Source organism: Penicillium canescens (genome assembly GCF_028828765.1).
Source record: "Penicillium canescens strain IBT 15451 chromosome Unknown utg000002l_segment0_segment0, whole genome shotgun sequence".
Taxonomy (NCBI): Eukaryota; Fungi; Ascomycota; class Eurotiomycetes; order Eurotiales; family Aspergillaceae; genus Penicillium; species Penicillium canescens.
The window spans coordinates 1769837-1786411 of record NW_026703964.1 but is presented as its reverse complement, the minus strand read 5'-3'; the positions used below and the strand labels follow the sequence as shown (position 1 = coordinate 1786411).

The following is a 16575-nucleotide window of genomic DNA, read 5'->3' as shown; positions in this document are numbered from 1 at the left end:
TTAATGGAAGAGACATGCTTAACCGGAACAATTTCTTTACAGCCTGGGCTCATTGACAGCACCTTTTCCCAACATTAGGCGCCTCGAAAGTATCCAATCGACAGAAGCAAGACGAAGTCACAGGAACGTCAGCAACAGCAGCCGCAATAGCCAGCTGCGGCTGAATAACACTTGCCTCATCAGTCCGACCAAGACGCACCAAACATTCATGATAGCCCTGCAAAGCCCATACATTATTCGGATGCCGTCGCGCACGAATGAGAGTACTATCAAGACCCAGATCCGCACGGTAGACAACTGCCGCATCCTCCACATGACCTTGCTCTAGTAAAAGCGCAGCATATGCATGGCGGGTTGGCTGCATCCAGCTCCAGGGCTCACTGTATCCCAACCCATCATCCAACTCAATTGAACGGCGCAGAGCTTCGAATGCTTCCTTGTAGTTTCCGCGGCGATACTCGATCTCCCCATCTAACATTTCTGATGCCACCCCAAGGATATCGACGCATTTGTTGGGCCAGTCCAAGCGGGTGTCTGGAACTCGCTGCCGCGCTGCTCGGTATAGTTCACGTTGGTGCTCTGCCTCCGCAATCTTTCCGGTAGCCGCGTATGCTACACCCTTGGCATAGTGTGTGATGGCTATCGTCATGCAATATATTTCCGGGTCTGTGGGGATTTGCATCTGGATTATTTCATCCCACATGCCGAATCGAATCATGACATGAGCGCGTACAGACATGAAAACCTCGATGTAGTCTGACATGGCGGATAGCAATTTATAGGGTAGGGTCGCTTCCATGCGGTCCACAGCGTCAAAGGCAGCCTGCTTCTGACCGGCAAACATGGCTGCGTAAATAAGTGAGTGATAAGTGTGTAGACGATAAACTGAGTAAAAGTTAAAAGGGCCTTCGATTTGCAGCCATTTTTCGTCGGCAATTGCGGCGCGCTGATTACCACGCACAGCACTGCGGTAGTCTCCGACCAGGACGTCCAAATGAGAGGGCATATGATGGATGTGGCCCGCATCTGGAACAAGATCGCGGAGGTGGTCAGCGGGCCTCAAGCCAAGCTCTGGGAAAGGCGACATTTCAACAAGATGGATGTACATGTGTAGAAGTCCAGGGTGCTTTAAGGAATCTTTCTGTTCGAGAGCCTTCTCGAGAACCCTTTTCGCCTCCATAGTCCGGGTTCCAGGGTTTGGTTTTCCAGTGACCAAATCCCACAGCTTCCAGGGGGTGAGGCTGATCATTGCATCGGCATAAAGAGTGACCACGTCCAAATCATCAGGGAAGCTTTCATATGCTTCTTGCATTTCATCAGCGTATGCGACATTCTGGGCAGCTAGCTGTTCCATATTGGCAGGCTGGTCACTCTGATAGCGAGCAGCGATTGCCTTTGCGAGAGCCTGCTCCACAGGCGATGCATTGGCGGCAAGCTGTTTTGCTTTGCATGCAGCTCGGTATGTGTTCTCAACAACGGATTTCAACTCGTTGCCGAGAAAGTCCCAAGGCTGATTGTAGTTGGGACCAAGAGAGTAGGCCAATCCCCAGTAGGCCATCATACAAGACTCATCATGCACGATGGCCTGCTTGAAACACGCGGCTGACTCTTTGTGGTTGAAGGAATATGCCCATGTCAGGCCACGATCAAACCACGTCTGGGCTTCCGGGCTGGTCGTGGTGATGGTCCTCTTGAATGACCCCAGATTGTAGGGATACTCGTCCATCATCGAAGCTTTTGTCATCCTGATCCTATAATGCGGCGAGGTGGCGAGAAGAGGATGAAGAGTGAAGTTGGCATTAAGCGGGGTTGCACACGAGGCTCTTCCGCCCGTAAATGTGCCCAACGGATTTGGGCGACCTTGAAGGGATCCGTCCCATTTTCTCTTGTGAGAAGAACAGTACTTTTGTGGCATTGTATTGGATCCCAGGCTGACCTGCGAACGCTTCCCAGGATTGTCGGTGGATCCCATAGGGCCCCTCTATACTGTCGTCACAGAGGTCGATCTGATTGTTTCTAGATCTCACAATCCTGGAAAGTCGCAGATTGTACAAACTATTTAGACAATACACCTGATTTATAATACATGGCCAGGACCCTGGGGTTCCTATTTTCCCCGCCGGTGTGGGATCATGCCACCCGGACACCCACTTTTTGTGCACTAAATGTTGTGAGCAAATTAGGGGGGATCATTAACTATCTATACAAGCATACGGGGTAGACATTATCGTCTTCAATCTGATTACCAACTATCCCAACGTTGGAGGTATTAAAGTCACCTTCACTCGTGGGGTCGAAATAGCGTCGGGGTGCGCCAACAATATATCGAAGAATATATTGTTAAACACCATTCATTTGCGGCGATATTAACAAATTTACCAGATTGATCTTCTTCAGGGGCCAGAATAAACAGAGTAGCATGGCACCATACCGGCAGGAGGAAATGAAATAGGCCTAGATCAACCGAGAGGGCCATGTCAAGGCACCGCCCGAAGAGAGTGCTCCTCCAATGACACGACCTTGAGCTACTGGGCGTGTAAGATACAAGAAGCCCGTGGGATATGAGCTTGTTGGATATATCCTAGAAGGATCCTACATTGAGCAAACTGGGTGTCTGGCGTTCACTGCAAAAACCCCATTCTCTATACATGAAACTTGAGATGACCCGGCCCCGATAACATCGCGCTGTCTTTCCAGAGGCGTTTTCACACTTTACAGGAGCCACGGGCATCCTATTTCGAGACTTACACCGGGGGTTGCAGTACCCTCATCGAGGATCGTCTCAGAGAAGCCCCTTTCCATACGTTCGTGCTCTTAGCTTGTACGTGGATGCTCTCTATCCCGGCTATACTATTCCTTGTGGCTCGTTACGGGCCATCATTCGAATCCGACACTGTCAGACCTCGTCTGGAATGCCAGACATGTGGAAGCACAGATGTTATCGAGGTTCCCAGTACGGAGACCTGAATACCGAGAGTGAAAGGTCTGAAATTTGGGGGGAAACGCCACATGGCACTAGGGCACGGCTGATCACCGGCTTGGCCAGGAACAGGAGCTCGTCTTCTGGTCAGCCTCATCGGACATAATTTGGTTTACTTTTCCCTTTAATGGATGTTTCTGTTGGTCGTTATATGCATGTTTAGTGTAGCTTATTTTGCGTTATTGAAGGCTAAGCGTATTCTAGAATTGATGTACCTGAATATGCCTGACTGCAGGGCAGTAGGCCTTTGAAAACAAAACAAGTTCAATAAAATAAAGTTCACTACAACTCAACTCAACACAGCATAGGATGTCACACATAATCAAAAACAACCCAGCACATACATTGAAAAGGTATCTCGAGTTTACATACAAATGCAAGCTGCAAGGCATAAAGCAAAGGCTCAAAGCGAAAGCCAAGCCAGAGGCAGAAGCACTACCAGATGCGCTAACAAAAAGCAACAGAAAAGAAACAGAAAATGTGTGAGATGAAACAGACGAAAAAGAAAGCAAAGCCAAAGCTAAATCCAAATCCTATAACAAAGCAAAGACCTCCCCCATATGTACCGGAGATCCATATTTCACTGGCCTAGGCCAGACACCGAATGTACCTTTTAAACAGACAGACAGAAAGAAGGGGAAAAAAGGAAAAAAAAAAAAAACCCACCAGGGAAATTCCAGAGTAAACGGCTTTCCTCGCTAGGTGACGACGGAACCGGCAATAGATCCCGAGTTGGTCACTGAGTGAATGCTACCCGGGGGTGCATGGCTATCGCCATTTGTGCCATTGGCTTCACCTACGGGAGTTGGGTTGTCGTCAAGGCCTAATAGAGAACGGGGCGGGTGAATTTCTTTCTTGCCGTTTGCTTTGTAGTAGAGGATCATGTCTCCTGAGGTGCGCCACAAGCATGTGCGGATTGTTGCAAGGGTCATGTTCGGTGGACAGAGCTAGGATATTGTCAGTATATAGAATGACAGTCTGAAGAGCAGAAAAACTTACAGTCTTTTGGCAGTATAGCTCGAGATACTCCTCCGGGGGCATCATAGACTCCTCGGGGTCATCCGGGTTTGCAGGGTCGATGCGCTCTGCAACGTAAGCAAGAACCTTCTTGGCCCGGAGCATGCGGTTGGCATTCAATCGGGAACCGCTGGTGTTAGGGTTCAAGTTGCTTGGGGGTGGTGCACCATTCATGGTCGGTCTGCAAGGAGCGGTGTCAGTTCCGTTAGGTAAAGTTGGTGGAGAGTAAAGACGGCCCAAGACATACGGTTCCGGTTTGACGACTGCTGGCAGGGAATCATCAAAGGGTTTCAACACGAATGCAATCTTGACTTGTTCCTTGAAGGGAATTTGATTCTGTGGTGTATCATTAGCAAAGCACTATACGAACACCTGGGGTGCAAACTTACCTTGAGAAGAAGCTCGCCAAGCCAATGGGGAATTGACTTCTTGAGTCTCTCAAGATCCTCGCCAATCCGATCCACGCTGCCTCGATAGAGGTCTGAAGCAACTGCAGTATCACCTGTTTCCTCCTGAATGAAAACCGCAACCCGAGAAGGAATTTCCAACCGGGGTGTTTCACTCTCGGGACTAGGTGTAATAGCCGTCTCCAGGTCAAGGTTGGAATTTGTAGACAGGTATTCCTCATAGTCATGACGGATCCGATCAATCACACCACAGAGATTGGGCTCATACACCTTCTCCTCCTTGACAGAAGAGATCTCAGATTCTTCGGCCTTCTCTTCGAGGATTTGAGGCTTCGTATCAGTAGAAGTGCGAGTCAACTTCTTGGGGAAGTCCATTCGGAATTTCTTTGAAAATAGAGATCCGCCCTTCTTGCGCTCCTCCTTGTCAGGCTCTGCGGGAGACTGAGGAACACCCGGATTGGAGACCCCTTCCGAGGGTAAGGGTGACATAATAGATGTTTCTGTGGTTTGCAGCGTTGGTCTATTTGAGAAGTAATCACTCCGATCAGAGAAGGAGGATGGTCCGCCATCAATGTGCGACTGTGTAGGTCCCGAAGGATCGGGCGTATCTGGCTCAAACATAGGGAACGGAGAGTTGCTCTGCATGGAGGTGCTCAAGTAATTTGACGAGGGTGTGCCAACATTGATTCCGAAACCGGTGCTGGGGCTGGCAGGGAAGTCCGCACTAGGACGCAAGGTCCATGTGGAATGGGGATTCGAAATAGGGATTCCAATGCTGCCTGGGACGTCATCCGCCGGCACGGATGTACTTACGGCGTTCAGTCGAGCATTTTCTTCTGCCTTGGCTATAGCAGCTTGACGGTACTCGTTGTCTCTGCGAGTTTCCTCATCCACTACCGGAGCAAAGAGCCATCGCAAAATCCATTTGCCAAGATTAACTGCGATTGGTGAGTAAGCACAAGACATGATGGCTGACAATAGGAGAACTCAACACATGGAGAATAATACTTACTTCGCTGATCCTCTCTAAACTCAGCCATGTCAGATGGCGTCAAATCGGCGCAGTCGGCATAGACTTCTGCATCGAAACAACGATTGGGCTCTAGAATAACCGACAATCGACCAGTGCGTACATCAATTGTACACCAATGTGCAATACTCTCAGTGGTGTTGACTTCTGATGCAACATCATCGATATGACGCTTGCCAAATGTCTTGACCGGAACACACTATATTTGATGTCAGTTGGCGTTAAATATTATTGAAAAGCCTTGGATTTACCTTCAGCAGATCCCAAAGCACAACTTCTCCTGCAGAGTCCTGAGTGAGTGTGTGCATGCGGTCATTCAACATGAGACACTTGATTAAGCCATGCTGGCCCTCGATTGTTTCCTCGGGTAACGAATGAACCGGGATTGTTAAACCGATTGCTTCCAAATTGGGTTCTGGGGTGCTCCCATTAGGGGTAGAGCTACCAAGAAGAGTTGAAGTAGCCGAGAGTTGAAGAGCAGCATTGAATGGAATCTTCTTGGGTCCCTTTTCGGTCGATTTGGCAGGCGCTGCGGTGGACTCTATGGTAGGTGCAGGATCAGGCGGCGGCTCAATATCAAGTGTGGTATCGACATCTCTCCAGCGATTGATGCTCGATTTGGGAGTGGCGGTCCAGATGTAGTCGCCTGCTGCGACGACCTTGACAACACCCTCGTGTTCTTGTAGTGCGGCGACGCAAGTGCCTTGCTCGGGATCGGGGGAGCCTCGAGTATCTGTCTTCGCAACTAAGCCGGATCGATCGCTGGAATAGAACACTGACAGATCGGGGTGGTCTGAGTAGAGAGACCACACGCTATCGTTGTGCATGGTCAGGGTGTTCATGCATCGTCCTGCTGTAAGAGACCAAATCTTGATGGTTTGGTCTGACGAAGCAGTCATGATCGTATCACCCGATTGATTAACCATGATATCACGGATGTTATCCGTATGTCCAACGAACTTGGTCACCAGTTTCCCAGACCTGGGGTCCCATACTCGGACGACATTCTCCGGACCACCGCTAGCAAGGACCGACGAAACAGCACCGAGAGCATAGACAGAGCCTTTCTCGGTAGCATCTTCGCCGCCGGCATCAATATTCAATATCTCTCCACAGCCATTCAAATCCCATAGATAGAGTTTATGATCCAGACCACCGGACGCAACCCAGGTAGCATGGCCACCCGGACTTGCCAAGGCCTTGACATAATCCGTATGTTTTCCAATGCGCTCCGGGACATCAGTGGACTCGGAATGCGGGCGCCAGAGTCGCACGGTAGTGTCGGACGAAGCGGAGACAAGCGCAGAGTTATCCTGTGCCAAGACGATATCGTTGATCCAGTGGCTGTGAGCCTGCACCTGCGTCTTGAAGCCAGTTGGGCTGGGCTTCTGGCTCGAGGCCGATAGTTCTGTTGGGGCGAATGAGGAAGGTAGGGGGAAGTCGAGATCCCACGAACAGATGACGCCGTCGCGGCCCGCGGAGTACCTGGAGAGGGGACGTCATATTAGAATCCGTGCAACCCACGTGCTGGAGGAGCCTTATTTCCCGGCAGACTGCAGTCGCCGGCAGGACAGCTTGGAGCTAGATCCTGGATCCCAGTAGGATGAGGGAAGGAGGACTTACAGGATGGAGTTCTGACGGTCAACGGTCAGGCCATTGACCCCCAGCCGATGCCCGCCTGGGGCATCTGGCAGAGGAAGTACTAGCAGGATTAAGGTCAGTATTTCATCAAGCAAAAATGTTGCGATCTGGTTTACCATAGGTGACCCTCTGGTGGCTTAGTTTTCGTGCCATACATGCAGCGTTGCAGGAGTGAAGCCAATTGCGGAGATGGAAATGCGGAGCTTATCTGCCGTCGAGGCCGATCGTTCTGTTTGGCGGGGAGACGTCGACGTCACATTCAACGCAACGTAAAGAGAAAAGCAAAGAAGCAAAGAAAGGCCAAGCCTATGGAATACCAGAGACCAAGAACTAAGACGGGGGAAAATGAGGGGAAATTTAACCAGAGTTGGAGGCGCCAGGGGGCAGCCTATCAGGCAATTTCAACGGGTGACAGATACTCTTGATACTCTTGGTTCTATGTCATCTTTTATATTGATTCTATTTACGCGATACTGTCATGTCTATAAACTGATATGCGGCTTACTCTCCATACCCTTACTTTGAACTTCCCCAGGCCTTCACTATATCCCCCATAACCGTTTGCCTAAACAAACAACTCTAAAACAACACCATCAACATCCCTTTCAGATAATCCCATCTGACCCTCAAAGCTCCTAGGAAAGCTACGCATCTAAACATAAAGTCTCTCTCACACACGGCTATCTACGGTAATAGACTGAGACCCGCACTAGGCCCCAAGCCACACGCATAAGCATAAGCACGAAGTAAACGCAGGCACCTACCCAATGATTTGACTCGCCAAGTCTTGTCTCATCCTTCGATTAGTGAGACAGTTATTTGCTATGATGTGTGGTTGAGAGGTTGACGCACGCTTGTTGTTCTTGGCTATAATAGCGCAGATCCGTTCTTGTATAGACGAGATGGAGGATCTCCCAATTGCCGAGTAGATGAGAGGGTATAATGACAAGCACATAAATCGGTGCCAACCCAAAGATCATGGTCGAATGTAGACATCAACTAGCCGAGATGCAACAGATACGATCTATCTATATCTTCTCCCAACCTTATACAAGAAATATAATAGCTTATACAATCCACCCCAACAACTCTAATCAACGTCAAATCCCCGCCTCTCTCTTATATTCCCTCCTCCCCTCAAGCGTATTCCAAGCATACTGATAACTGCCCAAGAAAACAGCACCACCAATACCAATCCAAGTAACACGCGGCGTAATACCCCTCCAGAAAGCCCCAGGCCCCTCACGGGCAATACCCCGGACAATCTCCTTAACCCTAACCGGCGCACCAGCGCCATCTCCCCTGCGCGCAAGCATAACCCGCGTCTTAATTACATCCAACGGAGTCGTCAAACCAGCCGCAATCGCTCCAGCCACACTACCAAACATAGCACTCGTCGAAGCCGGAATCTGCGTTTCAGTCACGGAAGACACAGTACCGGCGGGACGCAGATAGCGCTTTGCATAGGCTTCCTTCATCGATTCCCACATTGTGAATTGGAGCACTGTGAAGGGAATTTCGCGCGCGATGGTTATACCCGCGCCGCGGTAGAGTTCGCGTACGACTTGGCCGTAGCCGCGCTTTGTGGCGGACGCTGGGGCGGCATGGCGGAGGGAGAGGATATCCTTTAGGGCGGCAAGACTTGATCCGCCGAAGAGGCCGGCTTGGGCGCGCTGTTTGATTACTTCTGTGGGTACGCGGACGGCGCAGGCGGCTATCTCGCCCAGGGAGGAGGCGAGGGAGTGTGTGAGGATTATGTGTGTTCTCGATTGGGGTTGGGTTGAGCCTCCGGGTGGGAGGAGGGTGCGCTTGACGCCATCGTAGACGATGAAGAAGGAGGCTGCTGAGGGGGCGGACCCGAAGAGGACGGAGGGGGAGACCTGCGTAGATGCCGCGGATGGTTTGGTGGAGAGAGAGGCGGGCTGCTGCTGGTGCGAGGGGGTCGCGTGCTTTTTGGAGGCGGGTTTTGATTGTATCCAGTGGGTAGAGGGAGCAGTCAACTGTTAGTCCCGCGATTGCTCCGGACTTTATTTTTGCTGGGTTAGTGGTGTTCGATTTTGGATATTGGGGGTGTTGGGAGATTGCGTACGATTAGGGATCTCGTCCAGAGGGAGGAAACGAATGGCTCCCCGTCAGGTTGCTGGGCCATTGTGGAGAGAGAAAGGAGAGGAAGAGAGGGGGAGAGGGGAAGAGCAGACAGATTGCGAAGATATCTATTTGGACATGACAAAACTGAAGGCAATGCGGAGTAGCTGGGAGCTCCGGCAGTTTAGTTTTGCTCCGCGGTCAGGCCATTCCGATATCGCCGAACTTCGCTACGTCAGTCTACGGAAAACGTTGGAAAAGAATATATATTCGAATTTAAGTGTATCTACACTCTCGGGAAATAAGAAAAAAGGTCATCCCCAGCAAGAGCCAAAAAAGGAGTGGTCCCAAAAATCCCGCCGGCGTGTCCAAGTCAAGCAGACATCTGTTCAGCAGAGCCCAGTTGATTAAAGAAAAAACAGGGACTGCGATAGATTGCCACAAAGAATGCATTTCAGGAATATTGACTCAGAAAAGAAGCATGGGGAGTGAGAGAAAAAGCGACTATCATCTACAGTATTCAAGAGGGAATCAGAACGAGGGGATGGAAACAAAGAAAAAACCATCCCAGATTCAAAGGGTCGGAAATTATGGGCACAGAATTCATACAGAGCAAGGGGTATTATTTGGCCTTGGTGCTTTTGCTGGCCACGGCGGGACTCTGCGACGGGGGCTCCAAGACATGGGTGTGGCCGGGGTCGTTGATGATCTCGCCAGAGCATTCCTGCCGACAGGCATGGATGTCTCTGACCCAGTCATCACTCATGACCTCGTCCAGTGTGGCTCGCTGGTTAGGGTTGGTCTTCAGCATGCGACCAATAATGTACCTGCTTTCCCGCGGCAAGATGCGAAGAAGGCGCCACGGTCCCTTGATGACTTCCTGGCGCTGACCAGAGGACTGGGAGGGTGGTTGAACGGGCGGTGCCTCTTTGCTCGTCGTGCGGGTAGGCCGATCATGGGCAGTAGTGCTAGTCTGACTGGTTTGCTTTTGAGCAGTATCAGGCGAGCGATCACCATCCCCGTGTCCGGTACCGTTTCTGTTTTCTTCCGGTGTAGACTGGTCCTTGGTTTTGGCGGGTTCAGAGGAACCGCTCGAGCGATCAGCCTGACGTTTCTCCTGGCCTTGGCATGGTAGATCGGGGGTCGACTTGAACCGACGGTTTGGATTCGACTCGGGAACCGGTGTGCCTGGAGTGGGACTGGAAACAAACAACTTGTAGGAGTTGTCCGTGGTGCGTGGTTGCTTCCATGGAAAGCGCCGTAGGGTCATGCAGCAGAAGATGATCGCCAGCGACCAAACATCCGTTGGACGGGGGTCATATTTCTTTTCGTCGTACACCTCGGGGGCAAGATATGGGTCCGAGCCGACAATTCCTAGTTTGGGAGTCAGAAACGATCAATTGGTGGCAGAGCAAGATTGTATACATACCTGAAGCGGGAACGATGTCGTTCTCGAAGGGATAACGGAAGACAACGGCACTTCCAAAGTCAATGAGCTTCATGATGCCTCGATCATTGACCACCACGTTATCCAGCTTCAGGTCCCGATGAGCGAGACCCATGCCGTGCAAATAAGCCACGCCGCTCAAAATCTGTTTGAAAGAGCAAGCAATCTCCTCTTTGCCCATCTTTCCCGTCATGACGATGGCAAAGAGATCAAATGGAGCATATTCCATCACCTCATACCAGTGATTCCCTTCCTGGATGATATCCAGTGTCTCGATGATATTGCCGTGATGCAGAGTAGAACCAATACAGAACTCCGCGGTAACCTTCTTGGAATACTCCTTCAAGCTCTCCCAGTTGTGACGATCTCGGAATTGCTTCACGGCGAAGGTGACACCGTCACTGTTCCGCTTTAAGAGACGCACCGAGCCGCCAGCTCCAGACCCGAGCACCCTGCCCATTTTGCCATACTTGGAGTTCAATCCGTGATCATCGGCAAATGGAACATTGTCAGGGGCCATTTGGTATGGGGTGTTCTTTCCAGACCCTCGGCTCGACTTTTTCGGCATTGATGTTGGAGATTCAGCCCGCTTGTGGCGGTGACCCATTTTGAAGAATCGCTTCAATTCAGACATGGAGCCATGATGATGATGACTCTGGTGCTTGTCATTGCCTTGGTCCTTCTTGCCACCAAATATACTCCGCTTGTCACTGGGCTTGCTGAGGTCACTGGCGCTGGCTGATCGGGGGTTTCCCGGGCGGAATGACCGCTTCGCGTCCCGACTGCTAAAGATGAACCTAGGATCCAGCTGAGCGAGATTTTTCGACTGAGGTGGGCGCTTGTTGCGTGCGTAAGGGTCATTGGGTTCGCCTACTGGGGTCATAGCCCCGGGTGGAGTCAGAGACTCTCTTGGAGTCGCAGGTGGGCTTTCTTCTTGCGAACTAGTATCGTTTCCGATGAAGAACTGTGCACGGTGCTTGGGGAGTTGCACGACGTGAGAGCTTCGATCAGAGGCCTCACTGTGTCTGTTGGGCAACTGATCGGTGGATGAGGGTCGGGAGGTTGAGGATCGGGGAATGTCGTGCTTATCGGCTGAAGTAACTGGGGGTGAGGCATCTGGGGTGAACTCAGTTTGGACATGAGGCCGGCTGTGAGCTTTTAGGGAGGAACCCTCCGCTCTGCCTTCACGTGAACGAGTTGCAGCTGGCGTAAGAGGAGGGGACTGTACGGCGGAAACGGGGGGAGATGCATGAGGAGAGGCAAAAGAGCTAGTTCCATGCCCACTCCGATCACTCGACTCGCGAGAGGCGACCTATTGTAGAGCCCCCGGTTAGCATGACAGCTACTCGACAGTGCAAGGGACGGCCCCGAGAACAGTTTAGTGGCTGTTCGTCTCTCTTGAGGCACGGGGCAATTGAAGCAACCCGGAGACAATTCCACGGTAGATTAAAATTATGAGGTACGTACCCTGGAGGAAGGAAGAGACATGGGGTCGAAAGAGAAGTTCCGTAGACGGGCCTCCTGAAGCTGTGAGCTCTGCAGATGCGAGCTCTGCAAACTCATAGCCAGCGACCGTAACGCCTCTTCGTCTGATTGCTGCTTCAGTGGCTGCGAGTGTTGAGGTTCTGGTTCCGGAGAGAGTGCCTGCGATGGTTCAATCTCCTCCGTGATGGACGAGAAACGGACCTGGCTGGGCTGGACTTTGGACTTGGCATCGGCGTCACCGGGCTCCGGGGCCTGCCCGGACATCTTGGCGGGACTTTGAGTGGGTTGGAATTCTGTCGACAGAGGAATGCGTCAGATGGGAATTTGCAAGGTACGGTATCGCCATCGATCAACGAGCCAAGACATACCTGAGTTAGAGTTGGAAGTCATCTCAGACGTCATAGTCTGCACCAACTCAGAATGCGGGACACATGCCCCTCACAGTGAAAGCCTGGTAAGAATCAGGATCGCGAACCGAATGCCGAGAGTCGCAAAGCAAAGAATTGACGATTGAAGCCGAAGTGAGCAACGGGCAGATCGATTACGTGGGAGGCGAGGCAAATCTCTTCCCGTGAACTTTTCGCCAATCCGATAAGAGCCGCGCCGCACTCGATAGGAGAGAGGAAGAGAAAGGAGAATATGGAGAGGCAGTAGAGAAGCAAAGAAGCAGAGCAGAGAGTAGAGAGCAGAGAATAATAGAGAAGCAGAAGCAAACAAGTCAAGGAAGAGGGGAGGACGGGGAGTGGGGGTTGCCCAGGTGCCCTCCAAGTCCGGTAATTGTCAGCCTTGTGTTTTGTTACTTCTACTCTTCTTACTCTTCTACTCTTCTGCTCCTCTTGTTTTGCTTTCATTCGTTTCATTTACCTTTCGTGCTTGCTGTTTACTCTCAACACATCTCTTTGTTCTATCCCGGACCTCGTTCCCTATTCCCCGGAACAGCGCGGAGCCTTGCAGGATTCGATGATGTCGACAGTACCGTCCGCATACACGTGCCGACTTCCCGGAGACTCCGCGAACAGGGATCGATGAGCTGCAAGCCATCGCTTGTTGCGGCTTCTGTGCATTCCGATCTGGAATTTTGCCTGAACAGGCTAGTTTATTTTCATGTTGCCCGTTTACTTTACGGTCCAGATCTGGGGATCTCTAAATACCTGCCAAGCGACATGATCTGCGAGTTGCGTACTGAATCCTTGGCCTTCATTCTCGCCAAGCCCTTGACTGTGTTACCAGGCCAAGAACTCCGCTCTTCCAGAGAGCATGTCCCCTGCTGAGTGATCAGCTCTTGAGGTTGTGTGATGCGTAGGTCACACAGCGTCTCGGGGGTGTTAATAGAGAACCTAACTGAGCCAACTGGGAAAGAATTCTGACATCCTGTGATCAGCACATATAGCCCCTTGAGCATATTTTATCCAGACATGTCGGTGTTTAGCCGGTCGCTTCGTCTTACATATACAGCTGACCTTCAGTCTGACTCTTAGCGCGTCACATCCCCCAAGATACCGTAGACAATAAATGTGGTTGTATTGTAGCTGCCTTATGGCATGCAAAATGCCCCTCGGGTTGCTACCAATCGCTATGACATGCAACCTGAAAAAAATCGGTATCGTACAGCAGGTGGGTACATTTGCCCCCTGTCCCAGTAAAAAACGCCCGGCAAAAGATATCAAAATCACAACAAGTAGGCCCTGAAAGCGCTACCCCAGACGGCAATGGTCGCCGGTAATTATACAATCAAACCCATCCCTGCAATCGCTCATGGGACAACCTGGATGCCAATAGACTTGGCCTGAGACATGACACTCTTGCACAATCCCTCAAGCGACAAGCCTGATAACCGGGTCTCTGTCTGCTTGATCTTGGCAATTTCATAGACATGCTTGAGGGAGATCTTGCCACAGATCTCGTGGCCGGGGTTCATGGCGCCACGGACGCGATTCTTCCGGGGCTCGACATTGGCGGCGTTGAGCAGGAGGTAGGTGGTGGTCGGGGTGCGGAGGTCGAAGGCGAAGGATCGGTCGGGGCGGACTGTGACACGCGCGGGAATGGGGACACCGGTGTTGATGTGAGCAGTGCGGGCGTTGAATTCCTGCGATAGTCAGTATACAGGTCGAGCTTTGATAATGTTGGGAGTATCAACCTTGCAGAAGTCCATGGACTTGACACCCTTACTACCCAGGGCCGGACCGACAGGCGGACTGGGACTGGCCTGACCAGCTCCGACGATGAGCTTGACGAACTGCTCCTTGGCCAATGCGTTGCGAGCCATGATGTGGTTTTGTAGTGTCTGTTCAACTAAGAAAGATGAATCCGGATGAAGATTTTCTGGAAGGGGACGGCAGATCGTGATTGGCCGGGGCGGCAAGCGAGCTGAACCCAACGTCATGATGCTCTTCTGTTTTGAGCTTCATTTCTCTTCTTTGATTCTTCTATTCTAGTGAACTGTTGCTTTTGATATCTCTGTTGCTTGGTATCTGTGTTGTTTCACATCTACACTTGCTGCATCTTGATCTGGTGCCATCTCCAGGTTCCATCAAACTAGACTCTCGGGCCCCGCGTCGATCTCTCCTTCACCTCCCTTTTCCTTTTTCTTTCCTCTGATCTTCTATCAATCATCGAATCTTCATCATGAACTGGCTCAAGTCGACGTACGTTCCGTTCGACCCTTCTGTGCTGTGGTTACTGACCGGATCCATGCGGGCAGTCTCTCCGCCGTGGTGGGCACCGAGGAGCCTATCTATGGCCCCGAGGCCATCCAGTCTGTTGCGCAGCAGACTGAGACTACTCCTTATTCCGAGGTGAACAAGGGATCTTTTGCGCTGGCGCGCATATTCCTACACCAATGTCGAGACCCAGACCTTCTACATCATGGCAGACAACGGGACAGTGGTCTTCGTCCAGGTGATCTACAGCAACATTGTGTAAGGACCTTCTGAGCCAGTTCTTTATATTGTGGTGGTTTCCAAAGCATTACAAGGTTAGCGTTTGCAGCAGCTGACTGATATGATCGGAACTATAGCGGAATCCACACCACCGCTCAGTTCAACGTGAAGATTTTCGACCTCAGCGGAAAGGGCGACAACAAGTGGTTCTCCGACCCTCTCCACAACTTCATGTTTGACGAGCACATGCTCTCTTTCGGTGCCGACAACCTGTCCCTGACCCTCAACGAGGAGGGCAACGCCTACCACATCAAGTCCACTGTCAACGATGGCAGCATTGTGGATCTCAAGTTCACCCAATCCGCACCTGGTTTCGTCGTCGGCAAGGATGGTACTTCATACTTCGGAACTGACCCCAAGAACCCCTGGGGCTCCATGCGCCATGCCTTCTGGCCCCGCTGTACTGTCGAGGGTAACATCGCCACCAAGGATCAGACCTACGATCTGGCCGGTCGTGGTGTGTTCATCATGGCTCTGCAGGGCATGAAGCCTCATCACGCAGGTAAGAAGCCCGAAAACCGATCAACTCCGAGCTATCCGGAGCTTATCCGCTAACGAAAATCTAGCTGCCCGCTGGAACTTCATTAACTTCCAGACCCCCACCTATTCCGCCATCATGATGGAGTACACCACCCCTCCTTCTTATGGCTCCACCAAGGTCAACGTTGGCGGTATTGTCAAGGACGGTAAGATCATCTACGCCGGCACCACCAACGTCGTTACCCACACAGAGGTCGGTCAGGACGAGGGCAGTGATTGGCCCGCGCCCAAGGCGATCAAGTGGGAGTGGAGCGGCAAGACAACCGACGACAAGGAGTTCACAGCCGAAGTGGACGGCCCTCTCGGCCCCCGCCTTGACCGTATCGACGTTATGGCCGAGGTGCCAGGCTTTATCAAGAGCATTGCTGGCAGTGTTGCCGGTACCCGGCCTTACATCTTCCAGGTATGCACCCCGCGGTCTACTTGGTTACATTTATATCTAACATTCTACGCAGTACTCCCCCCAGGAGAAACTCTCATTGAAGCTGAAGCTCGGCGACGAGGAGATCACCGAGGAGGGAACCATGTTCTCGGAGTCGACCTTCATCTCGTAAAGGCCCGATCCAACTCGCGTACATAAGACATGATCTCCCTGTGAGGTCTTGTTGGCGTTCATTGTTGATGATTTCGTGATGCTACATTATGTCCCGGGATTCGGCTTAGCTGTTTCTCCTTTGTGCGGACCAGATAATCCACAGACTGTATACAGGATACCTAATGCTATTGACCATATTCTGAATAATCTTACTTGTAAGCCTGTATAGGCTAGACTCTCCAGCCTTACTATGACTCATAGAAGGGTAGTAGAGGTAGAAAAAGATTGGATGTAAAGTACAGATTGATCGTGTAGAAAGATGGACCTCCCAGTCTTCGCAAAGAGAGAAAATGTACAAAGAACGACAATGAAATACGAAGTACATGCGATTCAATTCGAATCAAATAAGAAACTAAATCGCCTCCAGCAGCTGTTGGCCTGCGAGCAGTACAATACAACAAACAAAAAG

At 51.3% G+C, this 16575-nt stretch overlaps 6 protein-coding genes across 6 annotated transcripts; 1 reads left to right on the top strand and 5 right to left on the bottom strand.

Annotated features, from left to right (window-relative positions):
• Positions 1–49: 49 nt before the first annotated feature.
• Positions 50–1744, bottom strand: N7446_001866 (tetratricopeptide repeat protein; the record flags this gene model as incomplete). Its single annotated transcript, XM_058510615.1, has 1 exon — positions 50–1744. The coding sequence occupies one exon, from the start codon at positions 1742–1744 to the stop codon at positions 50–52; it is 1695 nt and encodes a 564-aa protein (XP_058376151.1).
• A 1934-nt stretch (positions 1745–3678) lies between these two features.
• Positions 3679–7228, bottom strand: N7446_001865 (WD repeat protein; the record flags this gene model as incomplete). Its single annotated transcript, XM_058510614.1, has 8 exons — positions 3679–3927; positions 3980–4178; positions 4245–4333; positions 4387–5342; positions 5417–5633; positions 5686–6919; positions 7058–7136; positions 7192–7228. The coding sequence occupies 8 exons, from the start codon at positions 7226–7228 to the stop codon at positions 3679–3681; spliced, it is 3060 nt and encodes a 1019-aa protein (XP_058376150.1).
• Positions 7229–8175: 947 nt separating this feature from the next.
• N7446_001864 (putative mitochondrial carrier protein (Pet8)) lies at positions 8176–9224 on the bottom strand (the record flags this gene model as incomplete). The annotated part of the gene is made up of 2 exons (XM_058510613.1): positions 8176–9075; positions 9165–9224. The coding sequence occupies 2 exons, from the start codon at positions 9222–9224 to the stop codon at positions 8176–8178; spliced, it is 960 nt and encodes a 319-aa protein (XP_058376149.1).
• Positions 9225–9560: 336 nt separating this feature from the next.
• Positions 9561–12876, bottom strand: N7446_001863 (uncharacterized protein). Its single transcript, XM_058510612.1, has 4 exons — positions 12461–12876; positions 12075–12385; positions 10590–11919; positions 9561–10534 (listed from the first exon to the last, which is right to left on the bottom strand). The coding sequence occupies exons 1-4, from the start codon at positions 12492–12494 to the stop codon at positions 9783–9785; spliced, it is 2427 nt and encodes an 808-aa protein (XP_058376148.1). The 5' UTR covers positions 12495–12876; the 3' UTR covers positions 9561–9782.
• Positions 12877–13845: 969 nt separating this feature from the next.
• On the bottom strand, positions 13846–14358 carry N7446_001862 (mitochondrial 54S ribosomal protein uL11m; the record flags this gene model as incomplete). Its single annotated transcript, XM_058510611.1, has 2 exons — positions 13846–14178; positions 14230–14358. The coding sequence occupies 2 exons, from the start codon at positions 14356–14358 to the stop codon at positions 13846–13848; spliced, it is 462 nt and encodes a 153-aa protein (XP_058376147.1).
• Positions 14359–14504: 146 nt separating this feature from the next.
• N7446_001861 (survival factor 1 family protein) lies at positions 14505–16336 on the top strand. The gene is made up of 5 exons (XM_058510610.1): positions 14505–14737; positions 14794–15010; positions 15131–15533; positions 15598–15974; positions 16027–16336. The coding sequence occupies exons 1-5, from the start codon at positions 14718–14720 to the stop codon at positions 16123–16125; spliced, it is 1116 nt and encodes a 371-aa protein (XP_058376146.1). The 5' UTR covers positions 14505–14717; the 3' UTR covers positions 16126–16336.
• Positions 16337–16575: the final 239 nt, after the last annotated feature.

Coding starts and splice junctions, on each gene's coding strand:
- N7446_001861 (XM_058510610.1), top strand. CDS start 14,718: ATGAACTGGCTCAAGTCGAC. Junction 14,738..14,793: donor ATGAACTGGCTCAAGTCGAC/GTACGTTCCGTT, acceptor CCATGCGGGCAG/TCTCTCCGCCGTGGTGGGCA. Junction 15,011..15,130: donor GTGATCTACAGCAACATTGT/GTAAGGACCTTC, acceptor ACCACCGCTCAG/TTCAACGTGAAGATTTTCGA.
- N7446_001863 (XM_058510612.1), bottom strand. CDS start 12,494: ATGACGTCTGAGATGACTTCCAACTCTAACTCAG. Junction 11,920..12,074: donor TGTCTCTTCCTTCCTCCAGG/GTACGTACCTCA, acceptor GCTCTACAATAG/GTCGCCTCTCGCGAGTCGAG. Junction 10,535..10,589: donor CGACATCGTTCCCGCTTCAG/GTATGTATACAA, acceptor CTCCCAAACTAG/GAATTGTCGGCTCGGACCCA.